Source organism: Denticeps clupeoides, chromosome 6 (genome assembly GCF_900700375.1).
Source record: "Denticeps clupeoides chromosome 6, fDenClu1.1, whole genome shotgun sequence".
In the NCBI taxonomy this organism is placed as follows: Eukaryota; Metazoa; Chordata; class Actinopteri; order Clupeiformes; family Denticipitidae; genus Denticeps; species Denticeps clupeoides.
Genome location: NC_041712.1, coordinates 7,175,286 through 7,203,240, shown reverse-complemented (window position 1 = coordinate 7,203,240; position 27,955 = coordinate 7,175,286). Strand labels below are relative to the sequence as shown.

The window sequence follows — 27,955 nt, the reverse complement described above, 5'->3', positions numbered from 1 at the left end:
TGGCATATCATATACCACATACACTTTATACTAAATACATCCACACACTGATATATTGACCTGCACTAATTTTGGGGTCGGTGCACAATGTCCTTTGTCATGTTTTTGTGTAGTGTTGTGTCTTTTTGGACACTGTGAATCTCCAGAGCTTCACAATCTCGTCTCTCTGTGTACTTGTATGTAGTGAGATGACAATAAAGTTGACTTTGACTTTGAAATGTTAAACGAGACTGTCTCGGATATGTGTTCTCTTTATTCACCACTAGGCGACGACAAACGCTTCTTGTGACAGGAAAACGTTTTGAGGAAATTCGTAGAAGAAGAGAAACGTGACGTCACTGTCTTGCGACGAACTACGTGCCGATGTTTTCCATGCTGGTTTTTCTCTTTAGTACAGTTGGTTCGTAACTGCTATTTACGGGAGGACATGAAGATCAAAAAAGGCAAAGGGAAGAAGAAGGACGACAACGACCCTGTGAACAATTTTGAAAAATGGAAAAGGAAGCATGACAAGACCAAAAAGCGAGTCAGGCAAGTCCAACAGACGAAGAGGAAGAAACGTGACTGGGAGGTGGAGAAGGACAACATACAGAAGCTGGTCAGCAGGTACACGGAGGTCAGTACTCGTCGCGTTTATAATGGTTATATGCCGGTGAAGATGTATCATGTGCATGTTATGCAGCAGATTCAACATTTTATTTGACACGTGCGTAGTTGTAGCAGCACAACACGTAGTGAAATGCGCCCTGGACTGCCCTGTTTTCACTGTGCATAGTTAAGTAAAAGTTCTATAAATAAATAAAATCGAATAAAATAAAAGGAGAGTAAGGCTAGTAAAATTAGTTTTTAAAAAGCTGTAATGCAGACGAGATATATACAGTACCGGCCAAAAGTTTGGACACCTTCTCATTCGATGTGTTTTCTTTATTTTCATGACCATTTACATTGGTAGATTCTCACTGAAGGCATTAAAACTATGAATGAACACATGTGGAGTTATGTACTTAACAAAAAGTGGAGACCTGGCCTCCAAAGTCATCTGACCTGAACCCAATCGAGATGGTTTGGGGTGATCTGCACCACAGAGTGAAGGCAAAGGGGCCAACAAGTGCTAAACACCTCTGGGAACTCCTTCAAGACTGTTGGAAAACCATTTCAGGTGACAATCTCTTGAAGCCCATCGAGAGAATGCCGAAAGTGTGCAAAGCAGTAATCAGAGCAAAGGGCGGCTATTTTGAAGAAACTAGAATATAAAACATGTTTATTTAATCTTTTTTTGTTAAGTACATAACTCCACATGTGTTCATTCATAGTTTTGATTCCTTCAGTGAGAATCTACCAATAAAGAAGACACTTTGAATGAGACAGTGTGTCCAAACTTTTGGCCTGTACTGTATATTCAATGCTAATATGAGACACAGACATCATGGGTAGTGGATATGTATTTTGTTAAAGTGCATGGATTGTGCAATGGCCAGTGTAACAGTAACAGATCGCAGTAAACAACAGTGGACATTCAGACGGTTCGGGTTTGGGGGTGAGATGGCGTGTCCTCGTTCAGCATCCTTGTGGCCTGAGGATGGAAACTCCTCCTGAGTCCCTCAGTCCCAATATTAGGTACAAGGATGCACTGGCCAGGAAGCCGTAAACATACTATAGTTCATTATATAGTTATTATATATAGTTATTACCATGGTACTCAAAGATTGTGTGGAAGCACTTGGACCACATACTTGGGGTTATTCTGGATGAACCCACTATATGGCCCACTATTTTCAGATATTTATATCTTTGCAGTCACCTGAAAAAAACTTTACCAAACTTCATATAAAAAAATGCTGATAAATGTCCCTGTTTGGGTTTGACCAGTATTCAAAAGGCTGTATCTCTGCTGAAAATATGATCACCAATCTTTTCAGCATGAATTTGTTCATTACCCCACATCTTCTCAGACAGGTACAGGTCACAAAATATATTTTTTTGTATTTGTTGTCCTTTTGTTTAGTGGAGCCACTATGAAATGTTTCTTAAATTGATGCTGTTATTTATAACAGGTGTTAAATACTGTATTGTCACTTTCTTTTGCAGATTAATCCAAAGGAAGCAGTGAAATTTTCAGATTTCCCTCTCTCAAAGAAAACACTGAAAGGTGTGTAGTTAGTTAACTTTTCCTTGCTTGTATGTGATTAGCTTTTACATGGGAAAACCTTGTTATTTCACACAGGACTGCTAGAAGCGCAATACAGACAGCCCACTGAAATTCAGAGGCAGACCGTTGGGTTTGCTCTGCAAGGGAAGGATGTTCTAGGCGCAGCTAAAACCGGCTCAGGAAAGACCCTGGCTTTTCTTATTCCAGTGAGTTACAGATCATATTAATGTGCTCCAGGAACAGGAGGTTCTCTGTGCAGAATATGTAGTGTTGCTTTGTAAACCATTCATTTACTGCAAATAAGGATAATAGTTATTTATAACTATTAGTATAACACTTAGTAAAATGAAATTCTGAAATTCTAAGCATGTTAAATGACATAAAAATGGATGTTATCAACAATATGAATTTATTCAAGTGTATAGGATTAAATGCATGAATATCTGATGGCTGCAGGTCCTCGAGTGTCTTTATCGGAATCAGTGGACTTCACTGGATGGGCTGGGAGCTCTTATCATCTCCCCCACCAGGGAACTGGCCTATCAGACTTTTGAGGTGCTTCGTAAAGTAGGAAAGAACCACGAGTTTTCAGCTGGGCTTATTATAGGCGGGAAGGTATGTATTTTATTGTTTTATCCACATCTGAAATGACAATCGTTGCAGCTAAAATTACATGCATAGACTAACACACACATCTAATACACCATAATGTGTATGTGTATTTACATATGTCCTCTGTGTGTGTGTGTGTGTGTGTGTGTGTGTGTAGTTTGCCTGTGCTGTCCCATAACTTGCAAATTAGTTAAAAAAATTTATCTGAAATTACAAATCAGTATTAAAACCAGGACAAAATTTAACTGTTAAAAAAAAAAAAAAAAAAAACAGAATACTTTTGCCATATCCTATTTATTTCTGCTCCTCTTCTACTTTGTGTCTACTTTGTGTACATGTCTCTTCTGACATGACTATGCAAAATTTCCACTTGTGGAATTAATGGATTATTTTATCTTATTATATGTTTGCATTTGGATGTCGTTCATATGTGAGAATTTGTAATAAATATCTGTAGAATGTTCCTTTCAGGCTGTGTGTTTACAGTTCTTATCTTATCATAGAACCTGAAGGACGAATCTGAGAAGATCCACAACACCAACATAATCATCTGCACTCCAGGGCGTCTGCTGCAGCACATGGATGAGACGTCTGCGTTCCACGCCTCCGACCTACTCATGCTTGGTGAGCCAATTTGAAAGAAAATAATCTTCAGCCTTTCATTAGACAACATTTTGCTTCACATTTGCAAAGAGCATAAATGGCCTTGCGCTTGTAGAGGTGTGTGTGAAAATGGACTGATTGCTGTTTGCTTTTGTCTAGTCCTTGATGAAGCTGACCGTATCCTGGATATGGGATTTGCAGAAACACTCAATGCTATAGTAGAGAATCTCCCCAGCACCAGACAGACACTTCTCTTCTCTGCCACACAAACAAAGTCTGTGAAAGATCTGGCGCGCCTCAGTCTCAACGATCCGGAGTATGTTTGGGTGCATGAGCAGGCCAAATTCAGGTAGGTCATTTTATCTTGCAGAACACGTTGGTCATGTTAGAGGTTTAAACTGCAGGTTTATGTTGAGATTCTTCAGAACGTTGTTAATAAATCATTAATAACAATGCTTTAGCCCTGGGTCAAATTAAAGATGGTTACAACTGCATATCAAATTCTTTATTTCTAACCCCACAGCACCCCAGCAACGCTCGAGCAGAACTATGTTGTGTGTGAGCTTCATCAGAAGGTCAACATGCTCTTCTCATTTTTAAGGAGCCACCTACAGAAAAAGATCATTGTGTTTTTTGCCAGCTGTAAAGAGGTAAAGCTCATCCACCTGAAATCAGTATTCATTTGTATTATTTTCCTCACTAGCTTGCTTCTAATTTATTTTCAATTGTTCTTGTTCCACGGACATTAATTTCTGATAATATTTGTTTTTTCATAGAAAAACAAACATGAGGTAGTTTTTGTTCTGTTTTGTTAGGTTTGGTATATGAAAAACAGTGTGAATTCCTTTGTGCCATTCCGTTCTGTGTTCTTTTACAGGTACAGTATCTGTTCCGTGTGTTCTGTCGCCTGAGGCCTGGAATATCCGTGCTGGCCCTTCATGGAAAACAACAGCAGATGAAGAGGGTGGAGGTTTACAACAACTTTGTCCACAAGAAGGCAGCTGTCCTGTTTGCCACGGACATTGCAGCTAGAGGACTGGGTATGAAGCTTGTTACCAAAATTCCACATGGGTTCATTTAGTTTGTCCTTAAGTGCTGCATAGAAAACATATGTGGAATAAGTGGAGCTCAGTCTTCTGCTGCTCTGCAGATTTCCCTGCAGTGAACTGGGTTCTGCAGTTCGACTGTCCGGAAGATGCAAACACCTACATCCACAGAGTGGGACGGACGGCCAGGTATGAACAGACTTTCTAACTCTAACATAGCATCATATCTCTTTATAACTATGCTAATTAATAATATTTTGGCAAGTGTATGGTATAATGGTTGATACATTCTTTTAATGGCCTAACTGGTATGGAAGTGGACCCGTAATCGTAATGTTTCGGGTTCAAATCCCGACCCGCCACTGAGCAAAGCACCGTCCCCACACACAAAATTCACTTCACTTAAGTTGAACCCAGAAGAATGTTGACACCAGGGGGCAGTGATGTTCTTCTCAGTGTCCTTCAGCTGGACGAATTTACCTTTACATATTTCTGTTATTAACACTCATAGTTGCATCAGCATTGCACATTGTTATATCCTTTTAATTTCATTGGGCGTATGCTGATTTCTTTTTTTGTTAATTACTATGAATGATTTAAGACTTAATATGTTACAAAATAATTGAATATTTGTATGCATTTATGGATTTAATATTTATTTATATGCATGTACTGCTCCTTTTTTTTTTTATTATGTTGTTTTAGTGACCGTGTGTTAGACCTACTGCTGGCCTAGGGCTCGGCAGAGGAATGTAAAACTTGCTCACACACCTGCCTCTCCTGCAGCTGCAGCTGGGCTTCTGCTTCTACATTTAGCTGACGCTGGTTTATTGCAGAGTGGGTCAGTTGGCCCTCTAGGCCACTGATTGTCAATATGGGGTTGAACAGAAAAAACGCTGGGGATTTATGGTGCATATGCATTTGAATAAGATTTATGTATTTACTTCCCAGGTTAATGATATCATGAAACCTGTGTGTATTACTGGGACGACTGGTTTAAAAAGTCATCCCAGTAGGAACACATAGTAGATAAAAAAAAACTGCATAAGGCATATTAATGGTGAAAAATATGTACAATAATATTGATGATGAGGTTAGTGGGTTTCAAGTCGGATGAAGGTGCTGTCTCTCTCTGGCTCAGGTATAAGGAGGGTGGGGAGGCGCTGCTGCTACTTCTGCCCTCAGAGGAGAAAGGAATGATCGCCCAACTGCAAGAGAAGAAAGTTCCTATCAATAAAATCCAGTGAGTACCAGATGAAACCAGATTTTTTACGTGAACTCGCACCCCCCAACACAATTATCATGCCGCCAGCTTTCCAGAGATCATCAGTTCTTTTTTTTTTTTTTTTTACTTATGATTGTATTGCTCAGCCCAGCTACTTCAGGCCTGAGGTGTCTTTCTGGTTCTGGTCTGCTTGGAACACATTGGCCATCACCTTGATTCTCTCATCATAAATAGACTTTTCTCTCTCTCTCTCTCTCTCTCTCTCTCACTCTCTCACTTGAGTGCTCAGATGTGCTGGTGCTGTTACAACTGGAGGGCCTGATCTTTCTTTTTTTTATTTGGTGGCTACTTACAGGCCTTGGACACAATAAATGATTTGATTTGAGGTGAATTAATGAGTTCAAGTAAAAGGATGTTGGAACAGATGTAGGAAAAGGAAAAAGGGTTTGAAGGGGTTTATTGTTAGTGGCACCTGATTAACATGAAATTATGTTGTTTTGTTTCTAATGGACTTGACCTTTGTGCACAATCACCATACTCTATATTTTGTATCGCACAGGATAATATTACTTATTAAAATATATGGGTTTCAACAGTTTGAAAACGGTACATATCACCATTCTGTCTTCTGGAATTGCGATAGTCTATATTTGAATCATGATTTGGATGGAGAATAGGCAGCCAAACGGTAGTCTTACTCTCTAGATGCCTGCAGTGCTAAAATTAGTCCTGATGGAGATTATGCCCTGCTTCCGATGGTCCGGGAGGGGATGTCCCATGGGCGGGTCGGCCTCTAATTCTGAGGCTGCGTGCAGCTCACGTCTCCTCCAGGGTTCCTGATGAGGGTCTGAATGACTAATGAGAGACTTGCTGCTCCACTGAGGCCAAAGTTAATTTCCTTTCTGAAGTCACTGTGGAGTTGTAGGTAATGAAAAAGCCTGATGCTGTAGCAATGCCAGGGAGAGCGTGTTCTGGACTGTGTGACAAGCAGGACACACTGCTGGCACTGCCGGAGGAGTGTGTGTGGTGTAGTCAGTGCCGTGTGTTCAACATACAAAATATTCATATTGATGCATCACTATAATAGGGCTTGTGAATTAGGATACACACTCTCCATCCAACAGCCTGCTCTCATTACCTTACCGGCACAACAAAACATTTTTAATTTCACAGTTAACACTAAAACCCGTTTCATGAAGTCGTATTTCTGTGCATGTGGTAAGTTAAGACCAATGATATGCCTGATTTATTCTGGACTTCTTGTGTTTACATATATTTAACTTATGACAGTGCATTAGGAGTGTGTCTTCATTTGAAATTGTCTTTTAAATCTAAATAAATATGTCTGAAATGCTGATCATCTAGCATGGCATCTCATCGTATGTATTTAGTATTGTAACAACTGAATTGTTAATTCAGCTGCAATGTAGACACACAGAAAGTATATTATTTGGCAATGATGCTGGATGTCATTGGAAATGCAGTATTAGACGTTGATTTGTGGTTGTTGTGAATGGACGCTGCCCAGCTCTGCAGTCAGTCTGGATGTTTTGGGGAATGTGGAGATGGGATTGGCTCAGAGCCTGATGACTAATCTGTACTACAAAAGCTTCTCACTATGGCTGAGTCCGACAGCAGTGTTTGTGCCCTGGCCATTTGTAGGCACACACATACACACATCAAGTCCTATCATGGCTCTTGCGATAAGGAGGTAGAAGAGAACTAATTTTGAACTGTGACATTGACGTAATGAGAGGTGAGGGACTCTGACTGAGTTCCGATTGCAGCCTTGTTAACAAACAATAGCTGTTTGCATTTTGCTATCAACTTTGTGTGCAATTACTGCTAGAATGTAACTGCAGGGTTTCACCACAATTCGAACCTGTCACATATTCCTCATTAAGATGTGTTTGTGTGTGTGTGTGTGTGTGTGTGTGTGTGTGTGTTATGCCTTTTTCTCCACTCAGGGTAAACCCAGAGAAGCTAGTGACTGTAGAGCAGAAGCTGGAGGCCTTCCTGGCACAGGAGAAGGAACAGAAGGAGCGTGCTCAGAGGGTGGGTGTCCTTCTTCTTATAACTTGGGGCCAAATAATGCTCATCTGGATCAGTTCTATCTCAGTTGGTTCTGACCTGATGAGGGGATTTTCATGAATTCAGCACCTGTAATACACCTATTTACAGACACAGCAGCACATCAAAACCTGCTGCCTGTATTGTTGCTTGGCAACAACACGATCAGATGGATTATGGAAGCAATAATCTAACTTTTCTCAGATTTATACATTTATTTATGTTGCTCTTATCTATTTCATATCTGAATATTTTATTGTGGTTCAGCTCTGAGGAGATGTCTTGTTGCATAGCAGTAGTTACGCATAGTGCTATTTAGTTTAATAAACCTCAAACAACAAACACATTTTTAATCTGAGACTGGAGACACACCGTGGAAAAGGACTTTAAAGACAACCAATTAGGCATTTTCTTTTGAGGAGAGTTTTGCTGGATGAGTGCGTTGTCACTCACCCATAATACATTTACATGATTGTTTCTATATGAGGACCAAAAAATTGCTTTCATTCTGCCAGCTTTTCATCTGGGCTCCTGGTATGAGTCTCTGCGACCCCTTCTGAACCACAATCTGGATCTTCTCCGCAACTTGGCTGAGTGTGTGTCAATTTCGGAGACTGATTACCTCTGCTTTGCTCACCCCAGGGTCCTCTCCTGTTCTCTCCACAGTGTTTTGTTTCGTACCTTCGCTCCATCTACCTCATGAAGAACAAAGACGTTTTTGATGTGTTTCGGATCCGGCTGCCCGAGTATGCAGCGTGAGTAAGAAGAGCACAAAACAACCTCAACTTTTTACCAGTCTGTGTTGTGTGAATGTGTGTTTATCCTGGTGAAACATGGAGCATCTTTGCTCATCAGCTCTGTTCCATGCACATCACTTGGAATTTCATGTCTGTATCCTATCAAAACCCACATATTCCATCACAATTTGGATTAAATTTACATATACCACCAACCCTGAAATGTAAGACCCATAATGTAGGAAACCATGGTCCATGACGCGATGCTGCATAATTCTAAGCTCCATTTGTTGATGATCTATAATATACATGTTGGGATCAGAGTAATAGAGCTAACAGTGTTCTGCTCCTGGATTTCCTCATTCCTACTCCTTTCCTCTTCTCATACTGTAATATCCAGGATGTGGTTTCAGGCAGTGTTGTCCACACACAACTCAATTCAGAGGATGGGAAGATTTCCCGAATTTGTACCTCTGCTATAGATGTTTCTGTTTCTTTCAATTGATATTTTCAGTATGAATGAGTGTCTGAATGAGGAAGTGTGTGACTCCATATTTGATGGACTGTCTGTCACCTCACAGCTCCCTGGGACTTGCTGTGCCCCCACGGGTTCGCTTCCTAAACAAAGCAAAGAAACAGAAGGAGGATAGCTCCACCACCCCAAACAAGGTGACAGAGCGAGACGTTGGCGATGAGGACCAGTCTGAAGAGGAGCTGGAGAGCTTCAAGGCCCAGCTGAGTGGAAAAAGGCCTCCTGCAGAGGAGGAGGATGACAGTTCTGAGATGGAAGAGCAGGAGAGTGATGATGAGGACGACGCCGCATCAAATCTCAAAGGCCTGCTCTGTGATGATGATTCAGAGGAAGAAAATGAAGACCTGAGGGACTTGGACCTACTGACAGTGAAGAGGAAGGACGTGTTTCATGTCAATGATGGCAGCCGGGATGAACAGGTGAGTCGGGGGCTTTTAAATAAGTTTTTCAGAGCTGAAAGAACATGAGCAGGTTGTCACACACGCTTCTTCTGAAAATCACCACAGCCTCAAGGTCACAATGCTCACAGGTTGCTGAGAGCTCCTTTTCCTTCTCATTACCCTGCTGCTTTAGCCCAATTAACAGAGCCCTAGTTCATGAGAAAAAGAGTTATATAACCGGACCATGCCTTACTTAGCCAAGGGCAAAATCAAATGTGTGTTCTGTGACCGTCAAAATATGCCCCTTGCTTAAACTAAGACAAAACCCAATTTAAGGCCTAAAAATACACATAATTGCAAATGGGGGAGGCAAAGGCACAGCAACGTTCTGTCAGGTTTAAGAACAGATGACCATGGAATAGTATGTAATTATTTTGTATTCGAACTGCAGTGTTTTTTATGCCCTCGTACACCAGCCTTAATGATGTCTAAATTGTGAATCAAAGCACATCGTTCAGCACATTGGCTGGCCTCTCATTTCCTGATTCCATTTTCTGCAATAGCAGTAACAGCCTTGGGTTTATTTGTTCCCTCTAAAGCCAACTCACTGTCTCCGACGTGATGATCCGATCAAACAAGGAAAGGTTTGAGAGCCACTGCTGTGGACTTAACCCTCATTTTAAATAGTGGATATGAACTAATTTTGTTAGTTGTTTACCCTCTTTCTATGGGCAAAGGCATCTTTAGGTTGCCCAACTTTTCAAGGCAAAATTACAACTTGAAAGTACTCATTACAAACGGGACACACCTTTAAATATAAAGCATGTGAGATTCAACACGTCACAAACTTAGTTTGAACTTGCATCTGTTGCAGAAGGTAGCCTATAAAAATGACTTTAATACTCAATCTGTCAGTATTCTGCATTCTGGCAATATATCACCATTAAGTTGTAGGTGGAGTCTGTTTTAAATTAGGCACAAGGCCGGTGGGGACCAGCCTTATATAAAAGCTCACTCAGAATGCCAGAAGCGTAAGTCCTTTGTAAGTCCTTTAAGAAGGTGACTTCATAAATCTCTATCAGGAATGGTTGGAGGAGTGCAAATTAGTAACATACACAGAAGACATACCCAAGGTATGCACTGTCAAATGCAAATTAATATGTCTGGTTCCCGTCTGTGCTAAGAAAATTGACAAGAAGCAGTTGACATTGTACAGCACCTTCATGAGTACATTTAGGTTACCTTGTACATAATGTTGCCTCAGGCTCTCCTGAGATGAGATATGACAGCATTATGGCTCAGAAGGATGAATATGTGATTGGTTGAGGTTGTAAGCATGGAGTAGTGGTTGTGTAGGCATTGAAGAGTCGTGTCACACATGTTACATATTAACATTGTTTTCATAAAGATGTAGAATATAACATGGCATCCTTTATTCATGTTTAGGAGCACATTGAACATTGATTCGAGTGTTCATTATCAATTATTTTCCTGATTAATTTGATTGATTGTAATAATATCCATATAGATTTGAGTGACCATTGCATGTTTGTGTGTGTGTATATAGCGCCAGGGTGCTATACATTTCTTTAAACAATATATTTTGTGCAGGCATAATTACAATATTATTACATATATATCTGTTAGATGCTGCTCTTTCTACCTATACCACAGTACCAGTCCCATGGGGGGAACACAAAAACATCACAAGCTACACAAGTGACTGAACTGTGCAGAGTGCAAGAGACAAAAGTGGTAGAACAGTTACAGCTGTGCAAGACAGTACTGTATTTATGTTCCAAAAACACCGCTTGGCTAGTGCAAATACATTGAATAGCCTGGTTTGTAATAATATCATATCAAAACTGCAGCATATTAAACAGTACTATTAAAAATATATTGTTTAAAGAAATGTTTCCCATCCTGGCGCTGAAGGGTTCTATGCTGCAGAACCTTTTCCCAGCAGGCAGGATGAGGAAGAATAGGTTGGTACTCGTTGAAACAGAGTGACCTCATACACTTCAACAAGTTCAGACTAGACATTTCTGTGACCCATAGACTTTTTCATCTCAGTTCATCTTCAGAACTGAGCCACACCCATCGCTATGCCTGAACCTCCCAAACAACCACTGTTTTATTATCAGTCATGCACTAAACTGTTGCAGGTCTCAACTGCCAAGGGTGAGGAGCCCTGGGACAAAACAACAAATATTGCCAGAGTTTATGTATGACGCTGAGCCTTTGCCAAATTAAACCCCTTCATCCTGCCAGAAACCTCCAACCACTGGCTCTAATTCATTGGGTGATCACTGCTCCGTTCCCCTGTGAAATTGTCAGTGAATAATGTGCACGTCTCTTATGTGACTGTTATTTGTGGCAGTTTAAGCTGGAGAAAATTAATACTTACATTTTGCAGCTCAGCATTCGTAAACTAGAAATCAATCATATGCAGTGGTGGCCAAGCGGGTAAGGAAGCGGACCCATAATCAAAAGTTTGCGGGTTCAAATCCCAAGATGCCACTGAGGTCCCCTTGATCAAGGTTCCGTACCCACACACTGTTCCTTTCATGGCACCAGAGGACACATTTCAGTGGGTGCTGTGTCACATGTGACAATTAATCGCTTTCACTTTATAGGGAGGAATGAGCCAGCTGGTTCAAAAAACAGATGCTGGCACCAATTGGAACTAAAGCTTTAAAGATTCCTTTAAATCTCCAAGTGAAGCTATATCTGGTAATCGTAAATGGTTCCTCTCTTTACAATTTGCAGGAAAATGAAGACAATGAAGAGAATAAAAGAAACAACAAAGAGTCCAAAGTTAAAGAGGCCAAGAAGATCCAGAAAAGAAAGTTCATTGTCAACACCAAGACCATCTTCAATGAGGAGGGCGAGGTAGGTGTTGGTAACATAACCATGAACTTCGCCTCTGTGGACTAAAAAATGCTGATATAAAGCTTTCAAAAACTTTCCCATACCTGCTCTAATCTCCTTGACATTCTGCATAAGTCTTGTCTTGTTTTTCTTGTCATTAGTGATGCTTTGATTTTATCCAAATTACGCCTTGTAGTGTTTTGCACTTTGCTGTGCACTTTTAACTTGTAACATCCTGAAATATTGTGGCTTCAGAGAGACAGACTTTATTAGGGCCCTATGATGAGCGGATTCTTGACAAGGATGTTCGAGAGACTGTCATAAAGTTGACACTGGGGTCTCGATGTTTCAGCTTGCAGTTATCAAAACTCTACCAAGGAATTCATGCAGAGGCACAAGTACAATGTTCTAGAATGGCCAGACCTGAGCAACCTGGAAATGTATGGATTGATTTCAAGTCTGTGCTCACTTGGAAGCCATCATAACGTTTTGAGCTGGAGGCATTTTACGACCCAGTGGTTATAGCAAAAGGAGGGTCTACTAAATATTGATGGGATTATTCCTGTTGGGCACCAAAGATCGATATTAAACTGGATCTCTCATCCAATAATTTTGCCTTTTCTATGAGAAAATATTTTATGTTTCTTGAAAATTTGTTTCTGTTCTCCCTTCTCTACAAATCTATGTCTAGACTGTTCAACAATGGCCGCCGCTGCAGAAGACTGTGGTTCCGGATGAGGAAGAGGACGACGAGACGTCAGGGATCAATGTGGAAGCGGCCAGAGAGAGGCTCCGCAGAGAGGACCAGGAGTTCGATAAGAAAGAATACAGCCGCAAGATCAAACAGAAACACAGGGTGAGATTCCAGCACAGGCTCTAAGTATTTAAATACTTCTAAATCTGCTCTTTATGCCATAATTGATTGACAGGGAGGCTTTTGATTGTGGGTAAGAAAATACACCATCGCCCCTAAGGTTTTGGTTGAGGACCAAAAATTCTGAATCAGGGTTGGCTGAAATATAGACGTGTATGAACATAAAACAGGACCAACGCCGAGAACCATCCCTGCATTACAGATCCTCCCTCGAGGCGCGCTGGATTTGCAACGCTGGGAATATCTGGGATGCCTCAGTGTGGCGCTCTGCTTTACAGCCGAGGGCGGCCTGGGATATTAAATCTTAGTTTCCATCTCTGCCAGCTGCTGAGCAAGTTAACACAACAGCTGCATTTTGACAGCAGCAGCTTTGCACTGTCAGCAGTTTTTGTGGCTCATGTCTGTCAGTCTGTTATTTGAAGGCTCACTCATCAGGATGCACATTGAATGGAGTCCAGTGCAGGGGTGAACTCAAGTCCCTTTTGTAAGAAAAACAGGTCAGTCTCTCATGCGCGAGGTCCAATTTTAGTGCCGAATAAGTTTGATTTAGAGCAGGACTGCTCTTGACCTGTCCGGACCTGAGTCCACAGTCCGGACCTGAAATCTAAATATTCCTTCAAACCCAATTCTACTTTGAAGAATAAGTTGGGGTCTGAAGAGATCATTATATATTTCCTTTAATGTTCTCTCACACACACACACACACACACACACACACACATTCTCCCATTGTGAGTGTAGGTGGGCACTTATAGTCAACAATGTAGGAGTATGTAGAAGTGCCTCATCGGAAACAGCATTCTTGAGTTTACATCCTACACCAGTACGCTGTAAAGGTGACACTTCTGTTTATGAACACACAGCCTGGGATTGGTGGATGGGTGGAATTCCAGATCCAACCATTTTCTGCTGAGGTATATGCTAAAGCCAGCTACAACCAATAAGTGTGCACTGCATAGAATGACTGAAAGGGACAGGGACCTTCAGCTCGCTCTGTAGAACAGACAGTTCTGCAATGCAATTGTGTGCCAATCCACTTCTTGAGTCATTGTCTGCAGAAAAAAACTTGACTTTTGGGTTTTTTGCACAGTCATGTAGTGCATCGCAAGGCAGAAAGATTGTGCAGGGATCTGGCTGAAAGTTGTGTAGTCTAAGCCCTACAGTCACCCAGTCCCGATGTCTCTATGCTCAGGTACGCAGTGGTAGTAAGTGACATTTGAATGTGACAAAAATAATGATGTTGAATTGTCCCAAGAAGCACCCATGTCAGGATTCCAGACCTAAGCAACTGGCTGTGTTTAGTTCCTTCTTCATTTACACCGCATGTGTCCATTTTCAGGTGGGCTTCTTTAATGCACGCTACTTTCCCTTGCTCGTGGAGGGGATGACCCACCCTGCAGCGGCTCTGATAGCCCTGTGCTCCGCAGCATTAGATAATGTTGGCGGGTCAGCCTTTCTCGCTCTGCGTTTAACCTCTGTAAAGAGCTTAGCGCCGGAAGGAGAGCCGTGTGTCTCTGTGCGCGTTTTTCCCGCTCAAGGACACGTCTAGCCTTCATCACTCAGACGCTGCCCCGTCTGCCCCCATCCATTGCAGTCTCCCTTTCTCCAGACTCTCCTTGTTTCTCTTTTCTCCACCACCAGACCGATTACTTATGCTGTTTGTTTCTTTACTTGTAGGAGAAGCGTCTGAAAGAGAAGGCTGCTAGGAGAGAAGCCATCACACAGCGGAAAGAGGTGAGTCTGATCACAGCCATTATTTTCCAATGGACTCCCCGGTCTCTGATGGTGCACTGTGAACACACCTCACTTGCCAGAAAGAAGCAGTGACTGTATTTTTGGTGACCATTTACACTCTTCAAAGTACAAAATAAATGTGTAGGGCAGTATTTGTTTGTCCATGTCTGTCCATGTCTGTCCTAGGGTGGTAGTAGCCTAGTGGGTAACACACTCGCCTATGAACCAGAAGACCTGGGTTCGAATCCCACTTACTACCATTGTGTCCCTGAGCAAGACACTTAACCCTAAATTGCTCCAGGGGGGGACTGTCCCTGTAACTACTGATTGTAAGTTGCTCTGGGTAAGGGCGTCTGGTAAATGCTGTAAATGTAAATGATGTAAATGTCCTGTCCCTGACAATTTTAATGTACAGCACTTTGGTCAGCTCCTTTGTTGTTTTAAAGAGCTTTAGATAAATATGCTATGGTACAGTACACATTAAAAACAGGTTATCCATATCACCACAATATTAATATGAGACTCAAGGGTCACTCCTGAACTTGAATATGGACTTGTCACAAATATTCAATAATGTTGCTCCGGCCATCATCAGCAGACATCTCAAATATCTCAGGACCACATCCACTATCAAACCAAACATGCAGATAGACAAATCTGGCGTTCCCAAAGATCAAATACAGAAACAAAATCTGTATTTCCAGTTGCCATTTAAAATACCAAATCAATGTGACTTGCGATTTTTCCATTTCACTGTGTCTGTTTATTATGCGTAGTTAAAATTTTCTTTTTATATGTATGATATTTGTTATATAAACATTTTGGACGGCTCATTCTCTTTCAAGGTCCGACTATCTGTAAGAGGTTTTGAAGTGTTCACCAGCGTCCTCTTGTTTTGTCTGGAGAGGACATTGTAAGAATGCTGGAAATGGAAGTGTTCATCTCTTAGTGTCTTTATCTCTGTAGATTTGCTTCATCTCAGTTTTCTCAGATAAGAGCTTGTCTTCTCATTCTTTAGCAGCAGTGTAAGATGCCGCTTTTGCCACTCATGAATTACCTGCACCCTAAGGGTCACCTTCAGCCACGTTCTCATTCTGAGATGCCTGGATCCACTGGCTGCACACGAGTCCCACCCGCAGGTGCTCTGCAGATCACCGATAAAGCCATTATTCTGCCGTTTGTTACGATGTCAGAAAGGCCAGCTGCTGTAATGCAGTCAGCCTGACATAGTTGGGTCCAACTTTTTCTGAGTCACTGTGACCTTGGCAGTGAAATGGGGTCCGCCTGCATTCGAGGATTAAAAGACGATGAAATGAACGCTGCTTTTGTGCGATGTAACGAGGGAGTCTCAGCTTAGGGAGCTCCGTTAAGCCTCTTTGCATCCACTTCAAGTAAAACCCGAGCAAATGGGGAAAGGGTTGGGGTCGTTCTGAAATAGCGTCACCGGTTCCTTTGAAAATCGCGTTCCTTCTGTTCCCTTTGCTTCTGTGCACATCTCAACAGCTGCAGATTTATCCGTTTCAAAGAGCGCTATCAGTTTCTCACAGTGCCGAAACACCATGTTCCACTCGTTGCAGTGATACCTTTCGATAATCACAGTACTCGATGGCTGGTGCAATTCTTCGCAATTGTTTTAAGATGGACCTGGATCTGCAGCTTTGCTTTTGCCCACAAACTCACTGAAGAGTGGCAATCAGTTTCCTGCAGACTGAGACAGATTTTTTTAACAATTCATTCTTGCTCCTGTCCAATGACGCGGGATTGTGAGAGCCGTTTGGATATGGAATTTTTTTTTAACCCTTTTTTATGCTTGCAGTTGCTGGTTCTCGTGTTGGGGAAAAGCACCTAAGCTTCTAGGACTTTAAAACTGCAAGTCTTGGCCCAATCCTATAAGTTAGCATCATCATAGCATCAAGGCTTTAGACTTTACAAAATAACAGAACGGCCACATAAACAAACTTTTCCCCTATCGCTTGAAAATATAAATGCAAACATAAGTTTAAAATGGACACTTATTTGCAAGCACTGAATTGTTTTGATAGAATTTGATGAACTCTTCGTTTCCGCATCTTGCACACGCAGACATTCGTTAGTTCTCTGGAAGAGCAGTTCCTCACAGCTTCTTGGTGAGGCCTTCACCACTCTCCACGAAGCTACTGGATGTCAGCACAGCTTGATAAAGAATGAAAATGCTGTGTCTTATCTCTGCATGTGGGATGCAGCGCAGAAAAGCATGACACCTCAAATACCTGAATTTTATAGCTGTAGCACCTCTTTATGTCATTTTCACTCGGCCTACAATAAACTATGCAGTGCAGACCATGGTATTGAGCTGGTGTTATGCTGGTTTAATTTTGCCAATGTAAGATGGAGATGGGGGTAACCTATGGATTGAAAAAAAAAATCTTTTGTTTGTTTATTTTATTCATTTTTCTTTATGTAACTTCGACTCCCTGTGGACAGTGGGTGTCTGTCTGATGAGAAGAAGAAGGGAAGCCTGTCCTTCGCCTTTACACAGACACCCAGCTGTCTCTTTCACACCTGCCGCCCGGCTGGGATTGCTTAGCACAAGCATCCATATGTAAATGTATCTGCTCGGTCCAGCCATTAGTCATCTGCACAATGTAGTGAATCATCAGAGGACGATTCGGCGCTGGGCAAAACCGCGCCACGCTCTCCCACATCCCTACTGATGAGCAGCGTGCACAGCCGAGAATGAGGAACACGTACCTTTGCTTTTAAAAGCCGACGTCTATGGCAGGAAAGTGGTGGTGAATTGTCACTGGTCCTTTTTAATGGGGGACTGCTGCTCCCATCTGCATTTGGGAAGATCAATTAGGAGCCATTAATTCATAAAGGTGCTGCTGGGCCAGTTTTAAACCGCTTGCGCTGAGCTCAATGACAGGCTCTTCTGTGTGTAATATATACATCTGATGAGCTGGTAATGGAGGTGTATGTTATTTTAATGGATGAAACAATCTCCCAGAGGCGTTCCCTGTAGCGGTATGAATGCTGAAAAATTCATCAGCACCATTCCCATGTTTAAACCAGCTCCTGCATTTAATGTTTTCTTAGGTTCTGAATATGCATCATGTATACAGTTTTATCAATAATTTATGCCCAGTGTATGGTGCAGGGGGTTTAAATAGCATTAAATTGGAGTACAATTTGACCTGTGCTGTTTGCACACACTGATTATCTTGATTCTTGTAGCAATAACCAATCTGTAGGCACCTTCCCACATTCTTTCCTCTTTAAAACTAATTTCACTGTGTCTATGTGTGTACTGGAGTGCTCCAAACTGTGCCCATTCAGTCATCTACCACTGAAATTAATCTGTTGGAAAACTGTAATTGTTTGGAACATCTGTGTGCGCTGTGGTGTCCACGCATCCCACTGAGCTAACACTGAAACCAAAACTAGCAGGTGCTGGAGCCTGGCACCTCACATGTCATGTGTGGCCCTGGGAAGAGGAAAACGTTGGCCTAGGGAGAGGTTGTCCAAAATATCAGTTGATTTTTTAATGTTAATGGTTGTATGTGTCATCAGGTTGTCATTTGGTGTCTATTTATATAAGGAGTATATTTTATTTATATACATCGGTACATCTTGACCAAATCAAAAAGGATTTCTCGCTAGTGAAAGTGAAGTGAATTGTCATTGAAGCACGGTGCACACAACAAAATGTCTCCTCTGCATTCATCCTTGTTGAGCAGTGGGCAGCCTGTCACGAGCAGTGTGTTGCCTCAGTGACACCTTGACTGTCCGGGATTCGAACCGGCAACCTATGGGTCCATAACCACTGCCCCACTGGACTAGATAACTATACCACTATATAGTTGTTTATACAAAGGAAAGGAGGACAAACTAGCTACCCACCAAGCCCTTTTGTTAGTGTGTATTTATTACCGACAGAAAATATTAACTTAACATGATAAACAAGTTTTTAACTTGTACTTGTACAAGTAACTTGTACAATACAAAAAGTAACTTGTACAATAGTTCAGAGTAAACTTATTTTAACCTAGATAGAGTATTTACAACTCTGTGAGGTCTTGTGTCTTGTAAGCACCTGTGAGGTTCAGATAAAAATGGACTTGCCCCTACCCAGATTCCTGATCCATCCTACTGACACCGAGCTGGATTATAGTTTCTCTGATGTCAAGTGAGGCCATGTTGGAAACATTGACCCATCGGTATAATGACTTTGTTGAGTAGCTACAATGCTACTTAATAGTGGTATTATAACAGGCATTTGGTAATATACCATCATATGATAAATATGTAAAAAAAAAAAGTAGCACTACAGAGAAATAGAAATGAAATCATTATACATTGTTAAACTAAATTGAGTAAAAATATGAAGTGTAATCATATTATTCTAACAGTGTGAATAAACAAGTCAACACTGGCAATAGAGTACCCTTTAAGAGATGCCAATTTCTTCATAAACTGCTCAAAAAAAATAAAGGGAATACAAAAATAAGACATCCTAAATCTGAATTAATGAAATATTCTTATTAAACACTTTGGTGGATGGACTGAGACATTATGTTCCAGAGCATCCAATGTCACCAGTCCATAGCATCTTCGTCTTGCAGGAACTGCTGATGCACTCCAGCCTTATGAGGTCTAGAATTGTCTTGCATTAGGAGGATCCCAGGGCCAACCGCACCAGCATATGGTCTCAGCAGTAGTTTGAGGATCTCATCTCGGTACCTAATGGCATTCAGGCTACCTCTAACGAGCACATGGAGGGCTGTGCGGCCCCCCAAAGAAATTACACCCCACACCATTACTGACTGCCAAACTGATCATGCTGAAAGATGATGCAGGCAACAGAACATTCTCCACGGCGTCTCCAGACTTGTCTGTCACATGTACTTTCATCTGTGAAGAGCACAGCGCACCAGTGGTGAATTTGCCAATCTTGGTGTTCTCTGGCAAATGTCGAACGTGCTGCACGTGGTTGGGCTTTAAGCATGACCACCACCTGTGGATGTTGGGCCCTCATACCACCCTCATGGAGTCTGTTTCTGACCATTTGAGCAGACAAATTTGTGGCCTGCTGGAGGTCAATTCAGGGCTCCGGCAGTGTTCCTCTTGTTCCTCCTGGCACAAAGGTGGAGGTAGTGGTCCTGCTGCTGGGTTGTTGCCATCATACAGCCTCCTCCACATCTTCTGATGAACTGGCCTGTCTCCTGGTAGCGCCTCCATGCTCTGGACACAACAGCGTACATTGATGTTCCATCCTGGATGAGCTGCAATACTTGAGCCACTTGTGTGGGTTGTAGACTCCGTCTCATGCTACCACTAGAGTGAAAACACCGCCAGCATTCAAAGTGACCAAGACATCAGCCAGAAAGCTGAGAACTGAGAAGTGGTCTGTGGTCCCCGCCTCTTGCCAATTATCTATAATTTCTACCTGTTGTCCATTCCATTTGCACAATGTTGAGTTGTTGCAGTGTATTTCTCACCCACACTGAACAGGTTACAATTACTGTGGTGCAGTGGATTAAGGGACTGTTAATGTTATCCATAAATGGGGAACTTCCCCCTGTCCTTTTCTCTCTATAAATGGCATGAGAGCCTTTTTTCCCTTTCATTCTATCCACGTGGGCCTCCTGCCGCATGTCTCTGTCAGCAGAATTTTAAATGAATCTCACAAAAGCAAGAGTAGATTACAGTGGCAGAGCACGTTCCCTTCAGCCCCACCACACCTCCTCCTTCAGAAAAGTGCTTCTCCTCCTAACTTAGAACACAGGGATGTGGTTCAGTGACCCCACCACACAGCACGTCACTTGAAAGTCACATTCTTCACTCCGAGGTGTTTTCTGTCAAATGCCTGTGGCTTAGCAGATTTGTACATTTTCAAACATTCACATTCACATTTGTACCTGTGGTTGTGGTGGCTATGAAAGTGGGGGTCAGTGATCTACAGAGGACATCTTTCAATTCAAAGTTCACTGATGCCTTTGATTTACTCTTTTTCTGCTCTGTCTATTGCTCCTGCCTTTTACAGGAAAAGGAAAATAAAAAACGGGAGAAGAACAGAGTTGAAGATGGTGATGAGGATGAGGAAGATGACGAGGAGGAAGAGGTGGTGGCCTATCTTTCTGGAGCAGATGATGAGTTCGACCCAAGCGCGCTACCTGACCCAGACAAGTACAGAGGCTCTGATGAGGAAGAGGAGGATGGGTAAGAATTGCATCTTTAGGAGCGATTAAATATCATCTATAACACATCAATGAAGGTCAGACTGATTGTTTTTTTTTTTAATCACAATTCCTTTTTTCATATCAGTATATATCACAATATAAATCAATAGATGGAATATATATCGATAAGACTGCTGGAACATTATATAATTGGTTTCATTTTATATTTAATACAAAATGAAAAAAAAAAAAAAAAAAATCAACCAAAACAATGACCAAAAACAATCCCAACTGTTGCGAACAGGATGGCAAATTAAATTTATGTTTATAACTTCATTTTGCACTAAATGAAAAATAACATATTACTAATTAATCCAAATAATGGTGCGTTGCATGGTTTTATCATGATGCATTCATGATCCAGATGAAACAGTTCAGAAAAAGTTTCATTATGGAAAAACAGGCATCTTTGATTAGCTGAATGCGTGAAACCTTTACATTTACAGCATTTATCAGACGCCCTTATCCAGAGCAACTTACAATCAGTAGTTACAGGGACAGTCCCCCTGGAGCAACTTAGGGTTAAGTGTCTTGCTCAGGGACACAATGGTAGTAAGTGGGATTTGAACCCGTGTCTTCTCTTTCATAGGCGAATGTGTTACCCACTAGCTTCTGAAATTAAAATCATGTTCTGAAGCTGTGAGTAATATATATGTGTATTTTTAAAATGTTCATTATGATTGACTTTTCATGACTTTATTAATATTGTATCAGCCATGTTTTACATCTCTATCAAAGAAAGCATTTTTTGTGACATCTTTTTGTCCGCCAGCCCTTGATGATGGGTTTGTCTGGGATTTGTTTAAGTGTCCCCTTCTTCAGCCGCCTCTGGGAGCATCAGACCGCACTTCAGAAAGACCTCAGCTGGGCAGATGCAGAGTCAGTGGGCGTTTTCGTGGAAACGTCATTGAATACAAGTTTGCAGTAGCAGTCAATTTTTGAGTTTAACTTTTGATAGTAGAATAGCGCTTGTTTGCCCACCAGTGGTGCTCAAAGGGTCAGATTTTGTGAACTGATAATCTTTTCTTACGTCGAAAATCTGTCTGCTGGATCCGATATGAGTGGAGTTTGGACCATATAACAGTGCTTCATGGTCATTATGCCATTAGACCTGCTGTCCTGAGTGTAATGACTGAGCAGCGGTGAGGCATTGAACTCCGGCAGGCTGTGGATAGTCCATAAAATGTGTAATTACATTGGCATTTTAAACACCAGGAGTGGGTGAGAAGAGAGATAGGGGAGGTCCTGCCAAAAAAAAAATAAAAAATCTGTGTAATGTCTCCCCTCCACTGTTATTTTCCTCTTTCTTTGACCATAATTCCATTTCCTTTGTTCTAGCTCTATTTCAATATTTTCTTTCTAACTTATTACTTGCCCAAAACATATAGGTTATATAAACACAAGGAATTAACTATTTTGAATATATAATATTTTCATACAGATATTGATGGGTATAAAATAAGGAATTATCTAAATTGCAGAGTCTTATCAGTATTCAGTAATATATAATTAATCTCCACTATGAACAATCAAGTACACAAGCTTGAACCTGGTTTTATACAATTATTTTTTATCACCACCCCCCCCCCCCCCCCCCCCTCCTCCAAAAGCGATAGTTTTAAATGTACAAATTCCATTAAATACAGGCTCATCCTCTGGATTCAGTGATAAAATTGCAATCAATATTTTTTCTGAACACAAACACACATTCTGTAGATGCCATGAGAGCAGCAGCTCTCCTGCAGAAGCTTGGATTCTATGCCGCCTGATTGGACTCCAGCTCTCTGCCCTTCAGCCCATCTGATCTTATGATTGATGGCCAGGGAAGGCTGTATCCCAACCAGTTTGCCATTCCTATATACTAATTTTTTTTCTGTCCTGCTGAAGAGCACATTTCAGTCAGTTGATGGATTAGCGAACATCTTCTGACATTGTTACGCTGGAGAATGCAGGCAGCTCAAGGAGACGGCTGAAGGCGGCGCTTTCAGCCCACATCCTGCGTGTCACACTCTGCTGTGAAATCCATGAAGGTCTCAAATTCTGCAGATGTCTGAGCCTTAAATCATTTACCTGCAGTCTGAGCTGATTAAGATTTAATTGTACCTTTCAGGAAAAAAGCACAAAAACCATCTGTTCTCTTGAAAATAGTTTACTCTTCACTTGGGGACCAGATTTGGGAAGAAAGGGGGTGATATGAAAGTGAGCGTTGTTTCTGGTTTTGGATGTGGGTGTGTGGTCAATGCCGCTCTGTGTCTGTCTGCAGTGATGATCGACCCAAGAAGAGACATGTGAAGAGCGCCAGCGAGGACGAGAGTGAAGAAGAGGAGCCAGCTGGCCAAAGGAAGAGACCCAGGCATGAGGAGCCTGCTCAGCCGTTGGACACTGGCCTCTCTCTGGCTGAGGATGAGGAGCTGGTGCTTCATCTGCTGGGCCAGAAGAGCTGAGCACCCGAAAACAGAAACTGTTGTCAAATTTTCATCACTTCTTCCTACTATTTTTCACAACTATTTTAATTTGTGCTTCCTTCAGCCTTCCGAGCTTCAGCTGACTGTCTAAATAAAGCGAGTTAACCCAACATGACATGTTTACCATTGTGATCGAGTGATGGAGAGCTGCATGGCTCTGCCACCAGTATCGGGGGCTTTTCTTCTTCCCTCCATCTCATTTTCGCGAGAAAGACGAGGCTGGCTGTGGCTGGCTCCTGGCCAGGCAGCCTGATTACAAATGTCCTGTTTAACCAGGAGGCCGTTTCGCCGCTGCCAGCAGCATTAATGGAGCTCCTTTAAGGTCGGGGTGCCATCTGGGTGACATTTATTTTGCTCACTGTTTTTTTTTTCTTTTCTCTTTTTCTTTTAAAAGAAGCTTTTATCTTCAATCCGTTCAGACCAGCGAGGAATGATGATGAACTGGGTCGTCTGTTGTACATCTGTTAGTGCTAAAAGTAATCTCAGCAGTCACTTGTTCTTCCCAAACCCCTGCAGGGCAAGGTACGCTGACGTTTGTACTTCCCAGCCTGCGGCGAGACCCGGTTTGTGTTCAGACCTTAACCCGTTCCTGCTGTGTCTTGGTAAAACATCGATTTCATACACAGAAATGGTCCAGTGAGCAAGGTGCACTTCTTCTGATGCGGTGCGGTGATTCTGTCAGCTGCGTAATAAGATTAATGACGCTGACATTTCATTTTGTGGAAGCTGGAGGGATGCAGTGGTCTTTCGTTGATGGAGCTGTTATGACTGTATTATGGTGCTTGCTTGTTTATTGTCCTACGTTACATATATTCCACTAATAATGTATTTTTTTGTTATTTGTGCAATTCAGTAATTATATCATTTCAGGATTTATCTTTTTTTTTATTATTATTTGTTTGTTGCTTTTTTCCCTCCAATGTTTCAAAATGCATTAAAGGCAAGTTGATGATGGAGGTGGACATGGGTTACGGGATCTCTGCATCATTTCACATATCGCCTGGAGCTGTTTAGGAAAAAAATAAATAAATAAGTCACTGTCAAATGTTTGAAAAGACACCCCAGAACTGAATTGTGGGGATACACCGTTAAACCGTTCCCCCCCTCACTTTTATGTTCAGGATATTTTGGGTGCCTTATAAACCACTGCTTGGCATGAGCCCACACCTAACTTTAGTCAGATCAGAATCAGCGATTCTGTTCGCTTGCTTGCTATGCCTCATCAGCCGATGTCATACATTTCTGAAGAGTTCTTAGAATTATTCATTACTGTGTATGAATTAATTAACAATAAGTATTCAGAGGATGCAATGAAAATTATTTTATGATCTCATATCCATAACACTCATCTGTGCCATGATTCTTTCCACCCACTGGACTGCCTGACTCTACAGTGCTCCTCTTGCACATCGGTATTTATGGGGTCTGAGTTCACGGCCTCCCTCGTGGGAGAACACTAGCAGCGGTGCAACGAGATCCCCATTCAGCGACTCGCTGGCCATCCCCGCGCTGAGCTGGCCTCATAATGCCACGGGAATAACCGGCAACTATAATTCATGGCCGCAATAAAAATGCTTGTCTGCAGTCTACTCAGAGTGAAGAAACGTCTCCTCAGTGTGAAGCAAATTATAATCCACTCCACAGTGGGGAAAAAAAACAATACTGTTTCACTGGTGGCCTGTGGGGTGGGGTGGGGTGGGGTGGGTGGGGGGGGTATAGTATGTGTGTGTCTCGTCTATATCCATGTCAAACTGGGTGCGTTGCTCCAACATTTCAGTACCTCTGCAGCCGTGTACCTCTATTTCGAAGGTAATAAATGAGCACACATCTAAATGGGCTCTAAAGCGCTATATAATATATATGTGCTTTATATATCCTGTTACTGATGGCCGGCCCGCACATCCAAAAACATTTTTGGTTTGTCTAACAATGTTGTAATAATTGCCAGATTAAGTGATATTATTTAGTAGTTGCTTGTTTTGCTGGCTTCCCAACATGGTTGCCTTCTTTTCCATCTCCGATCTGCCATTGCTGGTCACCAACTCCACTCCTGCTTTATGCATTTTTTTTTTTTTTTATCATTATTGAATTAAATTAGGAGACGATGGATATTCATGTAAGTTCGGACCATGAATAGGCTGCAGTGCTGCTGGGCGTCTGTCGTTCAGTAGAGGGGCTTGCATCATAGCGCCTCTTCATGTGTGACTGTGCGGGACAGAGAAGCTCATCGTGTTTGTTCCCAGATCAGGCGGACGAAGGGTCTGATCTTCGTTTCAGTCAGGTGGCTTCACTTTCAGACTGATGAAGACTGTAGCCCAGAGATGCCTGATGGTCCTCATCCTTATCTGCTGTGATTAACTGGTATATATTTGGATAAAATTAAGTGTACAATTCCTACACACTGATCAGTCGTAACGTTATGACCACCCACCTAATACTGAGTTAGACCCACTTTTTAGTTGGGTTGTAGTGTCTCCACGGATCGGTTTGTTTTTCCAGCACATCCTGCAGATGTTGGACTGAGTTCTGTAGAATCATATGCTGGATTGAGATCTGGAGAGTCACGTCAACACCTCAAATTTTTGTTCTCCAAACCATTCTTGAACTAATGATGGAATATTCATACAGACCATGAATATTCCACAAGAGCTGCATTATTGGAGATATCATGCTTCCACACCAACTTCAATGACAAAATGTTCACTTGTATGTGTTTCGTATGTGAAGGTCATTGTACAAGTTAGATCTGAGCCTTGCTGAACCGATTCATGAATCGATGTTCATTCCCACGCCGACCTTCTTCATAGGATGTTCGCGTCTGAGACGCTGATGTTGCTGAAGATCGGTGTGGACTCCGGTGCTGATGCTGTATATAACGCGCGTGGGCTCAGCAGGGGACAGTTCGCGCGAGGAGGGCTGCTGTGGTGTGATCTGAAGGGACGAGAAGGACCTGGACGGCATCTGCAGCCGGAATCCGAGCTCCTCGCCAGGTACGCGTCTCCGTTATCGCTGCGAAATAAACTCAGATCACGCAGAAGACAGCTCGTGGTTTCCGTGTGCGTATTAATGCGCCCTTTTTCCAGCATTCTCTACGGCATCTTACTAACCGGCTGCTTCTCCTGGCTTCAGATGCTCCTCTGGGAAGCTGCTTTCCAACCGTGGAATTGAGTCCCGTTAATCCTTTACGTGTTTCATCTGGGATCGTCACCCCGAGGTGCCCCATGAGTTCCGGGACGGGCGAGACTCTGGCACTCTCCGTACCCCGGTGTGGATCCCCGGGGGCAGCTGACACCAACTCCACATGCCTGAACCCGGTCGGCCACCTACAGCTCCTCTCGGCCACCTTTGCCCTGGGTCTGGTGGGAGTCCTGATCACCGGGATCATTTTCGTCTCCCTGGTGACCTTCCACTTCCACAGGTTCAAGATGAAGCGCAGGAAGATGGAGAGGGCAGAGGAGGAGTACGAGAAGGACAACAGCCCTGCTCCGGCCAAAGGGAAGACCACTCCTGCGCCATTCATCATAGTGCGTCCTGTTAAAAGTCCGGAGAACTCATCGGGACTCGAGTCCAAGGATGATAATGTCCACTGTGCGGTGCTGGACACTGCTGCTGTGCCTTAATAACACCAGATGAATGACATTTATGACTTTACTTCATAAGGGACAGAGGCACCGTTGTATAAAATCATCTCATCTTCGAAATATTCCTCATACATCCCTTGCTTAATATTTTATTGACAGAACCACAGACTGGATGTTGCACTGACTACCCTGGAGAGATGACTGAGATCAGGGGTTAAAAAAGTCGAAGCTACGACGGCAGTGGGCACTGAGACGGTGCTCTTTAATAGAACATTATACAGGATTTTATGTTAAGCTCTTGTTAGAATGTAGATGTGTTGTAGCCCGTAGCCAATATTATAACCTTTTGTCTCCTAGTGTGTAGGTTAGGGAGGGCAAATAAGATTAGGCCCTATAATGTAGAGTATATGTTATACTGCATACTAGTTATGTTACAATGGTGAGTAATAAAATGTCAGAAACCCACATGTTCTTTTTTATAAGAACAGAAATGCATCATGTCCTGTTGACATTATTAGGATGAAACAGAATCCATATATATTGTACTGAGATACGTATTCATAATACACAAGTTAAGCACTAAGACCACATTGCAGTTGACATGGCAGTCTTTAGATTATAGTTATTTATTAACAAAAAGAGGATACTTTTAGAATACAATGATATTTTAGAACAGATGCTAAGATTCTCATTGAATTAGTTAATAAACATATGTAATGTGACTGCTTACAAGTACTCAGTAATAAATAATATTAATGCTAATTGTCATTCATGCAGGTTATCGAAAATTAATTAACAAATTTCCTATCCAGAAGTAAAATAAAACTAATGATGCAGCACATTTGTTTTGCACCTTAA

At 42.1% G+C, this 27,955-nt stretch overlaps 2 protein-coding genes across 2 annotated transcripts; both read left to right on the top strand.

Annotated features, from left to right (window-relative positions):
- The first annotated feature begins 330 nt into the window (after window positions 1–330).
- ddx10 (DEAD (Asp-Glu-Ala-Asp) box polypeptide 10) lies at window positions 331–23,626 on the top strand. Its single transcript, XM_028983778.1, has 18 exons — window positions 331–616; window positions 2,089–2,149; window positions 2,225–2,355; window positions 2,606–2,764; window positions 3,265–3,385; window positions 3,524–3,713; window positions 3,888–4,014; window positions 4,242–4,404; window positions 4,515–4,599; window positions 5,552–5,653; window positions 7,603–7,690; window positions 8,372–8,460; window positions 9,024–9,393; window positions 12,124–12,246; window positions 12,917–13,081; window positions 14,777–14,833; window positions 20,856–21,031; window positions 23,315–23,626. Exons 1-18 carry the CDS (start codon window positions 428–430, stop codon window positions 23,493–23,495), a joined length of 2,577 nt encoding a protein of 858 aa, XP_028839611.1. The 5' UTR covers window positions 331–427; the 3' UTR covers window positions 23,496–23,626.
- A 2,690-nt stretch (window positions 23,627–26,316) lies between these two features.
- Window positions 26,317–27,904, top strand: LOC114793000 (uncharacterized protein C11orf87 homolog). Its single transcript, XM_028984579.1, has 2 exons — window positions 26,317–26,506; window positions 26,646–27,904. The coding sequence occupies exon 2, from the start codon at window positions 26,738–26,740 to the stop codon at window positions 27,134–27,136; it is 399 nt and encodes a 132-aa protein (XP_028840412.1). The 5' UTR covers window positions 26,317–26,506; window positions 26,646–26,737; the 3' UTR covers window positions 27,137–27,904.
- The last annotated feature ends 51 nt before the right edge of the window (window positions 27,905–27,955 follow it).